We start from the raw sequence: 10,285 nt of genomic DNA, 5'->3' as shown, positions 1-10,285 counted from the left end.
AGGTCGGCCGACGTCAGCCGCAGCGCGCGGAGGCCGTGAAGCGGCGTGAGGAGCGTCAGCGAGAAGGGCGCGACGTGAGGCGCGAATGTCGGCGCGAAAGCCGACGGCGGCGACGACAGGCAGCAGGTCCTGATGCTCAGCTTTTCCAACGATCTGCTCCACCCAAGTCAACACCACCGCACACGCACACACGCGACCGCAGGCACGCACAGGGAAGGCCACGCACCGGAGAGAGGAAAGCAGCTGAAGGTCGGTCACGGAGGGCAGGTCGTCGAGGCTGAGACAGACGAGCTGCTGGAGGGCAGTCAGCGGGGCGAGGTTGGTCAGCTGCGGGCACCGCTCCAGCTTGAGATCCGTCACCTCGGGCACCGCCGCCACCAACTCCTCCAGCTCTGTGGCCGTTTCCAGTTAGCCACCTGTGTGCTGCCGTGTGTGTGTGTATGTGTGTGTATGTGTGTGTTCGCGCGTGCCGTTGAATTCTTCGTTGTCGCCAATGCAAAGCCGCTTAAGCGCTCCTGTGGGAGGCGACAGAAGGGTTAAAAATCAGCCAAAGACAAGCAAATACGGTGATGTATGGTGTGGGCCTGTGGTGTACCGCCGACCAGGGCTAGCGAGGCCAGAGACTTCTCGCCCAGTTCGCCCGTCACGATCACCGCCAGTTCGCGCTGGCGTCGCCGGCGCTTGCCCGTGGCCCCCTTCACCGCCTGCTTCGAAGTCGTCCCGTACCAGCCACCTGCAGTCGACAACAACTCGCTCGTTAGCTCTGTGTTGCGCTCTGCGTGCAGTCGTGCGGTCGTACTGTTGCTACGGAAAGCGTCGAGCTCCAGCTTGAGCTGCTCGGCGCCGCGTTCGGTGAGCTCTCCGCGCACCCGCGCCCCGAGGCAGGTGAAGTCGACCTCCTCCTCCCCCTCCACGCTCGCACCGAGCAGGCCCACCGACGCGTGCGGCGCGTAGACCACCGCCTGGACCGGGGCCGCCTGCACTGCGCCCGCCGAACGAGGCAGAACCAAGTCCGGCTGCGATTGGTGGAGCGACAGGGCCTGGGTCCCGGCTGAGTCCTTCCTGTCTCGTGCAGTGCTGACGTCAGCAGCACTGTCGCTTCCCACGCTGACGTCAGCACTCGACACTGGTTCGTCGTCGTCGTCGGTGTAGACGACGGGGTGGACCGGCTGCTGCTGCCGTGTCGGGCCGACGCGGGCGCGATCGACGGCCTCGGGGTCGCTGGCCCCGCGGTGGCGGTTGGCCGAGTCGAGCGTAGGGTCGATCGCCGCCTGGTGCGGGCGCGATCGCGAGCGCGAGCGTGAACGAGCCGACCCGGGCGTGGAGGAGAGCAGCCGCCGCGTCTCCTCCAACTTCATCATCAACGCCTCGCTCAGGAATTTGTCTGTGTGTGTGGCCACAAAGAACGTTAAATACCACATACCGTACGCGCACACCGCACATACCACACACGAACCTTGGTGTGAAATGGTAGCGTAGGCCTTCTCCAGCGCTTCGAAGGCGTCGTAGATGCTCGAGTTCTCCTCTTCCGGCGGCGGAGATGAGCTGCTGTTGGCGCCGTCGTCGTGCTCCGCCGGCGCTGCAGTTGGCGGCTGCGCCCGCCCGCGAGGAGAGAGGAGCACGTCGGTCGAGCGGCTAGGGCAGGCCGGGCGCGCTGGGCTCCACGGCGCCCAGCTGGGCTCGGCCACGGCCTCGTGTGGAGAGCTTTGCGCGGCGGCGGTATAGAGGGCCATGGCGGCCATCTTGGTCTCGCGGTCGACGCGCTCGCGCTCGGAGCGCTCCACCAGGCTCGCGCTGCGCCGCTTGCGCAGGTTCGTGAGCGACACCCGCCGCAGTATGTGGCCTCGCCCGTCGCTGTTGATGCCGCCGCTGACTTCACCGCCCGTATTGCTCGCATTGTTGTCATTCTTTTCACCGCTCGAAGCTGAGTTGTTGGTTGCTGACGTGGCTGCCGCCGCCGCGGCGTCCGCAGCTGTGGTCACCATGACCATCGCCTTCTTCTCGCGCTCGCGCTCCCTGTCGCGTTCCTTCTCCCGTTCGCGCTCTCTCTCGCGTTCGCGTTCGCGCTCCTTCTCGCGCTGGCGGCTCTCGAAGGTACCGCTCTTGGACCGCCGCAGGCCCAGATCGCCGCTGATGCTTCCACTGCCGCCGCCCAGATTCAGGCCCAGCCCCAAGCCTAGGCCCCACCCGAAGCGCTTGCTGGGGCCGAACAGGCGCTCGGCCGCCTTCCATCGACCGTCACCCACCCGTGCGAACATAATGTCCCGATCGTCGTCGCCGCTGCTGTTGCTGCCCTGCGCTTGGCTCTGCGGCTGGTGGGGCTCGTCGCGCGAGCGCCAGTGCGCCCACATGCGCCCCTTGGCCGGCTTTTGGTCACCGCTTTCGCCGCTGCCGCCGCCGCTCTTGGTCGGCGCCTCTGCCGTCGCTGTAGTTGTCGTCGACGAGCCGCCGCCGCCGCCGCTGCCGCCGTAGTTGCCGCTGTCGCGTCGGTCGATGCGACTGATCTCGCCGCTGTTGCGCGGTGAGAACGACACCCGAGTGCGGTCCTGCTTCTTCTCGGCGCTGTCCGACCGCTCCTTTCCGGCCTCGTTTCCGCTGCATTCCTTTTCGTCGCCCGAGCTGTCGCGGTCGCGGCCGCCCATGAAGAAGAAGCTCTTGCTCGACTTGCGCTTGGGCAGGGTGACGCTCCCGGCGCTGGTGCTGATCATATCGCCGCGCGGCGACGCGGCAGCGCCGGAGCTGCCCCCGCCGGCGCTTCCGCCAGCGCTGCTGATCAGGTTGCTGTTCGAGAGGCTCAGCTTTTTCACCGGCTCCACCGCTTTCTTGTTCGAATCCTTCACCAGTGCCTACCGAGTCGAGTTAGCCAAACGTGTGTGTGGCGTCGTGTGTCGTGCCGTGTGTGTATGTGTGTGTGGTGTGTGTGTGTGTGTGTGTGATCGTGTGCGGTGTAAGGCGGGATACCTTCAAAGGGTTCTTAAAGGCAGCTGAGATGCGTGGCAGTATCTTCCTCTTTTCATTGTCCTTTTCGAGTTCTTGGTAGAGCGAGGAGACGTAGATGAGGATGCACAGGTCCTCCGGGTACGCGATGACGTCATCCGCGTCCAGCAAACTGTTGTTCAGGGGCGGCCGACGTGGCAGTGGTGTGAGCCTGGCACGAATGCGATGTGCGACTGATGACAAGCGAGGGGGGAGTACCGGGCGACCCCGCAGTGGGTCTCGGCGACGTCGAAGGCCAGCTCCAGGTTGGCCTTGGGGTCGTCGGGCAGTTGGTCAAAGTCGATTAGGTCCGGCCGGTAGTGATGCAACAGCGCACAGAAGGCCAGCCCGTTCTGGAAACTGCACACCGGGGCGAAGCGGGAGGTGAGGGGTAAGGGGATCAGAATTGATTTGTGGCACAGAGCGCGGCTACCTGCTCGTGAAGTTGGTGACCTCCACGAGTCCGCACGTCTTCTCGCGCACCCACGCCAGCAGGTGCTTCTCCGCCGCGCCCTGCAACTCGGAGGAATCGCTCACTGGCACGCCACACCCGAGCAGTCAATCATTATTGGTCAAAAACGCAGACGTGAGTAGGTGAGGAGGCAAATCTCGAGTACCCGTGGCGGTGGCGTTGCGGAGGGCCGGGTCGACGATGTGGAACTTACGAATGAGCACCCACAGCACCGCCAGGATGATCTTGATGTTGCCCTTTACGATCTCTGTATATGGCATGATACGTAAATATAAATATAGAAACTCAAATTTAAATGTATAAACTTAAATATCTATAAAGATATATACTAAATAAATAATCGAGGTTCGTCGTAGTACCCTCGGCGGAGCAGTTCACCAGGCGCAGGCCGATGTTTTGCTCGATGAAGTCCAGCGCGACTCGCAGGTTCTTAAGGGTTGGGGGGCGACAGGTCAGGGCGAGGCGAGCCCGAGCGAACACAGGAGGCAAAAAAAAAACGAAACTAGGAACGTACGGCGAGCGAAAAGGGGACTTCGATCTCGCGCACGAGGTCGTGCTTGAAGTCCCGGTCCCTACGGGCCACCTTGTGCCCGGTGAGTACTTCCAGCAGGTTCACTAGCACCACCCCCGACCTAGAAATAGAACCCACAACGCAACACAAACATCATCAACACAGGCACAACGAAGAGAGAAGGCGAGCGGGAGAGCGCGTCACTTGAGATCGGCGTCGAGGTCCCTCACGTTGATGCCACGCGGGGCCAGCTGACAGTTGATCCACGCTTTGAACGTCTGTCGCAGGCAAGGCCAGCCAGTGGAGATCAGCGCGTGGTCTGCGCGGCCCATCGCCTATCTGGTGAGTGTCCAAGGGGGCGCGTACCTTGATCTGTATGGCCTCCCAGCGGCGTTCCTTGGCGAGGCGCTGCCCTTTGGCAAAGTCGCGGGTGGAGAGGCGCCGGATGAGCTCCTTGTCCATGCCCTCCATCCGCTCCTCCTCTTCGGTCCTGTCTGCCCCGCCCGACACCTCCATTCTCTGCACCCAATAAATAAATAAAGTATTAAAATATAACTAAAGATGAATGAACCCAAAATGTCTCCACTAAAAATCAATAAATAGATAACTAAATATAACAGGTTATTTCTGAAAGATTTCAGAAATCGAAAGAGAGTTTAAATCTAATTCTAAAGCGAAATAAAAACAAGAAAGAACTGTACCTTTGGGAATCGACCAGGCTGTTGAGGGGTGAGGTAGGAATCGATGAAGGAATCGCCGTTTGGTGGCCTCCCCGCGCTTGTGTTTTAGTTTGAATTCTTTGTTTTTTCAACCGTCATATTCCACAAAAAAGGAAAGCGCCTTGCTCGTTGCACGGTAACCATGAAATCACGAGGTAATGTGTTTGAATTTGTGTCTTCCAAATAAATAGTGGCACTTTAACCTCTTTCTCTTCTTCTCTTCTTTCTCTTCTTCGTCACAGCCTTACCTTGCTACTGCTCGGTGGTGGAGGAAGAACTCGACGAGGCCGACGATGACGATGATGAGGCGCCAGAGCTGAAGAGATAGATCTTCGGCGGTTGGGTCTCCCGCCCGCCGTAGTTGGAGAGGAATTGGAAGGTGAGGATGTTGGCCCGCAGCGGCGCCGGCGTCGCACATGACGATGGCGTCGTTGATGAAGAAGACGACGACGATGATGATGATGATGAGGAAGGCGACGACGAGAACTCGAAGCAGAGGTAGGTGCGTGGCCGGGCCTTGGGGAGGACGAAGCGACCGACGGGGCGGAAGGAGACGATCTCGCCCTTGGCCTCGCCCGTCACGATGGCCAGCACGCGGATGAGCTTGACCTGCGACAGGTAGCCCTCGTCGCCGTGCCGCACCAGGGCCACGAAGCCCGTGACCGTGCTCGGCTCGATGCAGATGTCGATCATCTGCTTCCCGTTGCGCGACTGCGCCCACACTGGCGTGATCAAGTTATAGTTCTGCACATTCACACTCGCGTTAGCTCGTGCGTGTGCGTGTGCGTGTGCGTGTGCGTGTGCGTGTGCGTGTGCGTGTGCGTGTGCGTGTGCGTGTGCGTGGCAGACGTACGCGAGGCGAAGGGGTGTTCATGATTTGGTCGTAGAGTATCCGTTCGAGGCCGGTGAGGGGCAGGTCGCGCGGGAGTACGGAGGTGGGCGAGGGCGAGGTGAAGGGCGACGAGAGGGACGACGGCAGCGACGCGAGGAACGACGCCACGCTCGTGCCGGCCGTCGTCGCACTCGCCGCCGCGGCCTGCGCCGCCATCAAGCCGCCGCTCACTACCAAGGGCGAAGGCCCCGTCGCCGCCGGTTCGGCAGACGACGAGGGCTCGTCCGGCGACGATGAGGCGAAGGTGGTGGTGGAGAGGGCCGAGACGTCGAGCGTGGCGGCGGTCTCGTCGTTGGCACTAATGGCCAGCCGCGCGCTGCGCCGCTTGAAGGCCTTCTTCTCCTGCTCGCGCTGTTCGAGCTTGTACATGTCGAGCACGTCGCCGTATACCCGCAGCCGACCCAGGTGGAGGAAGACCTCCTTCTCCTTCTCCTCCACCCGCGCCGTCGTCGACAAGGCCTTGACCACTTCCGGGTCTCTTCGCTCGCCACTCCGCCCCAGCGGTGTGTCGGGCTCGTGCTCCTTGGCCTTGGGGCTGGGGCGCCGGTCGTCGCCAGCTGCGACAGTGTCGACATTGTTGTCGACGTTGTCGGTGTCGTTGTTGTTGCCTTCCGTGTAGTGAGGAGGACTGGCCGCGGCGTGCTCGGGTAGTCGCAGCGTGAAGGACAGCAGGCGGCACTCCTCCGGTTGCTCGAGTTCGAAGGTAAGGTACTCCCCGGCCCGGTATGCCACGCTTGCTCTGAAAGAACACACACACACACACACACACACAACACACAACACGCAACACACACACGAGAATGTCGGAAATGTTGAACGCAAGGTAGACACATGGGGAAGTGGTCCAAAAGGGAAACGGCGTACGTTGGGCAGGAGGTGGGTGAAGTTGGCGAGGTTCCACGAGCCGACGTTGCGCCAGTCGGAGATGGTGTGCCCGGCCAGCAGCGACACGATCGGCGCGTCGCTCTCGCTGTAGCCGAGCTCGTCGACAACGATGGAGAAGGAACGCACCACGGACGGTCCCGCGAGCGCGATGCGCATCTCCACGCAACCCTGTTGCGCCGGCGCGCTCCAGTACGATGCAAAACTCTGTCGATCGCCACACAAGGAACGAAGGAAAGAGAGCGCGTTGCCGAGAGTGAGCCACAGCGTTCAGATGGTATGATATGGTGTGATGGGTGGCCGATGATTTACCTGCTCCCTGATGATGGACGATACTTGCAGGTGCTCGGGAACCAAAACACTTTCGATCGGAGCGGATAAGGCTCGTGTAGGCTGTTCATTCAGAAAAAAATATTAAATTAATCGAGGAAAAAAGGAAATAGTAATAATAATCATAGAAATAGAAATAAATAAAAAAACAATAATAGTAGAAATGGTAAAGTACCACATCAAGAAGGACGCAGGCGGAGGGGTAGTCGGCCAGCGAGACGGCCGTGGGCATCGACGCGAAGGCGAGCCGTGCTTGCAGGTCGGAGAACGCCTGGTGAATCAAAGTCAGTCAGTTGGCTGCCATGGAACCACCTTGGCCGAACAAACAAGGGAAGGGCTCAACAAACGAACGACACGTACAGCGGGCAGGTCGGAGCTGGAACTGGCCAGGCTGGGCACTGGTCGCGCCTCATGCAACGTACGGATGAGCTGAGCGAACGAGGCGAAAGATGTGAGAAAAAACGTGTGTGTGGTGGGTGTGTGGTGTGTGGTGTGTGGGTGTGGGTGTGGGTGTGGGTGTGGGTGTGGGTGTGGGTGTGGGTGTGTGTGGGTGTGGGTGTGTGTGTGTTACCTCCTCTCGCGCTTCCTCCTCCTTAGGCATGATGTTCTTCTGCTTGCCTGTGGTGTGTTACCACAAGGAACGCCAGAAATGTGAGAATCATACTAGATGCGGCACCGAAGAAAGAAAAAAACAGAACGCGTCGATTACCGATTTCGTATTGCACGTTGGTGAGGAGCTCGGCCTGGCGCAGGAGCTTGGCCTGGCAGCGCTTGCAGACGGGCTGGGGCTTGTCCCACATGAACTCGATGATCTTGGTCGGCGTGCCGACGCAGCTGGAGCAGAAGCGGTGGTGGCAGTAGTAGCACTGGGCCACGCCGATGGAGAAGAAGCCCAGCGATGACTTGCAGTTGTGGCACACGCTGGGCGACTTGTGCTTCGCGGCCCGACGCATCGAAGGTGCACAGGAGTCAAGGAACCATCGACCACTAAGTATACCGCACACGCATGACACGACACGACACGACACACGACACGCACCACCGCACGCGCACGACACGCACGAGGGGGGGGGGTGGAAAGGATATCTTGGGCCTTCTCGTCGTGGAGGAAGACGAATCGGCAGGGGTTGTAGGAGAAGATGCTCTGGTGCAGCTTGAGCAGGATCTGGTCCCTCTGCGCCGCGGTCAATCCCAGCGAAAGTCTTGTACGCACGCAAGGAGTTAGATTTCTTAGTCAACAAACACGTTCCAAATGTGGGCGTCGTGTGTGTCGTGAGTGTCGTGTCGTGTCGTGTCGTATGTGTCGCGTTGGCTTACCGCAGGTACTCGAGCTCCAGCGTATCGGTGAAGTCTAGCGCCTTTTCGCCCTTGGTGCACAATAGACTTCGCACCGTTTCAGCATACACCTCTGGATACATAAATATGGCACAGAAAGGTCGCACGTCAGAAGAGGAAATAATAAAGAATAATAAAGAATAAAGAAAAAAGAAGCTGATTGCGACGACAAAGAAAAGAAAACCGCGTCACCTTCGACTCCCTTCTCTTCGATCTCTCTCACGATGGCCCGATCGCCCAGGATGGTGAACTCCCTCGGGTTCTTGAAGGGGTTCCTGCGACGCGCCAAATTGAAGGGAAGGAGTCAGTCCGCGGTCGGCGGGTTGGCTGCCCCTCAATCGCGTGATGACTCGCAAGAGAGAGACCTGAATGGGAAGAATCCAATGATGAATGGGAAGAGAGTACCTGGGCGATACCTCCGACATGGAGGCGAGCGCGAGTGAGGACGAGCGGGACCGCGGCAGGTCCTCCTCTTCGCCTTGAAACGCTGGAGTCACCCCGAACATGTCCAAAACCTGCACACGACACACGACACACGACACACGACACACGACACACGACACACGGAAAGGGGTGAGCGTGTGCCTGCGATGACAAGCAGGTGTGCGCAGGGTATGGGTACCATGTCGGTGCTCCGCTTCTCCTGCGTTGATTCCATTTTGAAGTCGAGGCCACCCAGTGGCGTGCGCGACAGACCGTCGCTCTCTTCGCCTTCGTCCTCTTCCTCCGAGCTGCTCCACTCGGCGTCGCCTCGCCGCTTCTCATCTTCCCCGATATCGAGCGCTTCGAGGATGCTTTTCACCTTGCTGTGCGTTTCCTTTAGGATAACGTTTTCCTATTCATAGTTCGTTATATCACACAGCACACACACACACGCACACGCACACGCACACGCACACACGCACACGCACACGCACCACCGCACACGCACACACGCACACAGTGAGCATTGCTTGTTGGCCAAGTTCACAATAGACTTTGATAAGAGGGCCGGGTAAAGGGTGTGTACGTAGGCCTGCTCGGGCGATCCCAAGGGCTGAGGCACCTGGCCGTAGAGCTCGATCTTGCCGATGGTCATGTAGTGACTCGACGAAAGCCCGCGGAAGCGGAACTGCACGATCCTCGTCTTCGGTCGCTTGCCTCCTGCATCTGCCCATAAGAACGAATTTTTATTGTTATATCGGATATTATATTAATATTATTGTGTATATCATTGAAAATTGTATGTTAATGCTTACCGCCAAAATCGTAGATGGACGGCCCCTCGTAGGCGGTCCACGTGTGCGCGGGGACTTCGTAGTAGAGCTTGGTGCCGGCCGTCACCCGAGGGAGCGGGAGGTCCTGCATCACGATACTGGAGGGCAAGGCCGCGTGTGAGTGAGTGAGCCGGAGGAAAGCGTGGGGAGGTAAGGTACCTCAGACGGTTGAGGTAGGGTCCGATGAACAGGTCGACGTAAACGGGGTACGCCGCATCACCGGCGCCGCCAGTCACGGTCAGCGCAAACTCTTTAAGGTCGCAGCTCCGTCGAAGCACTATGTACAACTGTTTTGAACAACACACACCACGCGCACACACAGACACACACACGCACGCACACACACACACACACAGACAGACAGACAGACACACACACACACACACACACACACACACACACACACACACACACACACATACGGATTAATAATTGGTATGAAAGAAAACGGGGACGGGTGCGAGTTACCTCGAGAACATCACAACCGCTGGGCGCAATCCACGAAAAGGGCTCGTTCGTGAGCTTGTCCGCCTGTGTAGAATGAGAGGGGGAAAAAGCGAATTCAGCAGAGTCCGTTGATCGGTTGGCTGGCTGGCTGATGCAATGACATAGCAGCGTACCAGGAGCCACTTCTCGGGTTCGAGGTCGGAGAACAGACAGGGCACGGTCTTGAGCGAGAAGGCCGGGTAGCTGCTCACGCACTCGAATCGCGACGGGCTCGGCTCGAGCGAAGGGAAACAGTGCGCACTGCGAGGAGCCAAACAGGTGAGAACCAGAAACAAGATCGAGAAAAAAGTGCATCGAGGGCGATGGAACGCACAGTTTTCGGCCGAGGATCATGTTGTACTGCAGCTGGCGAGTTGAGTCCTTGACCACATTTTGGTACCGTCGTTGAATGGCCTGCATGTGTGG

At 59.3% G+C, this 10,285-nt stretch overlaps 2 protein-coding genes across 2 annotated transcripts in view; both read right to left on the bottom strand.

Moving 5' to 3' along the window:
- The window catches only part of ACA1_242500 (calponin domain containing protein), a gene marked incomplete at both ends in the record, with an annotated part of 9,208 nt that extends 4,733 nt beyond the window's left edge, over positions 1 to 4,475 (bottom strand). The window contains 13 exons of the mRNA XM_004335347.1: positions 13 to 153; positions 227 to 392; positions 596 to 733; positions 800 to 1,384; positions 1,457 to 2,846; positions 2,962 to 3,109; positions 3,196 to 3,336; positions 3,410 to 3,512; positions 3,594 to 3,695; positions 3,808 to 3,877; positions 3,963 to 4,080; positions 4,164 to 4,237; positions 4,326 to 4,475. Coding sequence (XP_004335395.1) covers positions 13 to 153; positions 227 to 392; positions 596 to 733; positions 800 to 1,384; positions 1,457 to 2,846; positions 2,962 to 3,109; positions 3,196 to 3,336; positions 3,410 to 3,512; positions 3,594 to 3,695; positions 3,808 to 3,877; positions 3,963 to 4,080; positions 4,164 to 4,237; positions 4,326 to 4,475 — 3,326 coding nt within the window. The remainder of the gene's footprint in view (positions 1 to 12; positions 154 to 226; positions 393 to 595; positions 734 to 799; positions 1,385 to 1,456; positions 2,847 to 2,961; positions 3,110 to 3,195; positions 3,337 to 3,409; positions 3,513 to 3,593; positions 3,696 to 3,807; positions 3,878 to 3,962; positions 4,081 to 4,163; positions 4,238 to 4,325) is intronic.
- A 455-nt stretch (positions 4,476 to 4,930) lies between these two features.
- The window catches only part of ACA1_242390 (SacI domain containing protein), a gene marked incomplete at both ends in the record, with an annotated part of 8,904 nt that continues 3,549 nt past the window's right edge, over positions 4,931 to 10,285 (bottom strand). Inside the window, 18 exons of the mRNA XM_004335346.1 lie at positions 4,931 to 5,422; positions 5,532 to 6,281; positions 6,435 to 6,659; positions 6,765 to 6,845; positions 6,958 to 7,053; positions 7,143 to 7,211; positions 7,354 to 7,400; positions 7,492 to 7,717; positions 7,897 to 7,984; positions 8,100 to 8,190; positions 8,310 to 8,392; positions 8,523 to 8,632; positions 8,740 to 8,952; positions 9,127 to 9,260; positions 9,356 to 9,471; positions 9,533 to 9,660; positions 9,842 to 9,904; positions 9,994 to 10,120. Coding sequence (XP_004335394.1) covers positions 4,931 to 5,422; positions 5,532 to 6,281; positions 6,435 to 6,659; positions 6,765 to 6,845; positions 6,958 to 7,053; positions 7,143 to 7,211; positions 7,354 to 7,400; positions 7,492 to 7,717; positions 7,897 to 7,984; positions 8,100 to 8,190; positions 8,310 to 8,392; positions 8,523 to 8,632; positions 8,740 to 8,952; positions 9,127 to 9,260; positions 9,356 to 9,471; positions 9,533 to 9,660; positions 9,842 to 9,904; positions 9,994 to 10,120 — 3,139 coding nt within the window. The remainder of the gene's footprint in view (positions 5,423 to 5,531; positions 6,282 to 6,434; positions 6,660 to 6,764; positions 6,846 to 6,957; positions 7,054 to 7,142; positions 7,212 to 7,353; positions 7,401 to 7,491; positions 7,718 to 7,896; positions 7,985 to 8,099; positions 8,191 to 8,309; positions 8,393 to 8,522; positions 8,633 to 8,739; positions 8,953 to 9,126; positions 9,261 to 9,355; positions 9,472 to 9,532; positions 9,661 to 9,841; positions 9,905 to 9,993; positions 10,121 to 10,285) is intronic.

Source organism: Acanthamoeba castellanii (assembly GCF_000313135.1).
Source record: "Acanthamoeba castellanii str. Neff unplaced genomic scaffold scf7180000084763, whole genome shotgun sequence".
NCBI classification, from domain to species: Eukaryota; Discosea; order Longamoebia; family Acanthamoebidae; genus Acanthamoeba; species Acanthamoeba castellanii.
This window is presented reverse-complemented; position numbering and strand designations above follow the sequence as displayed.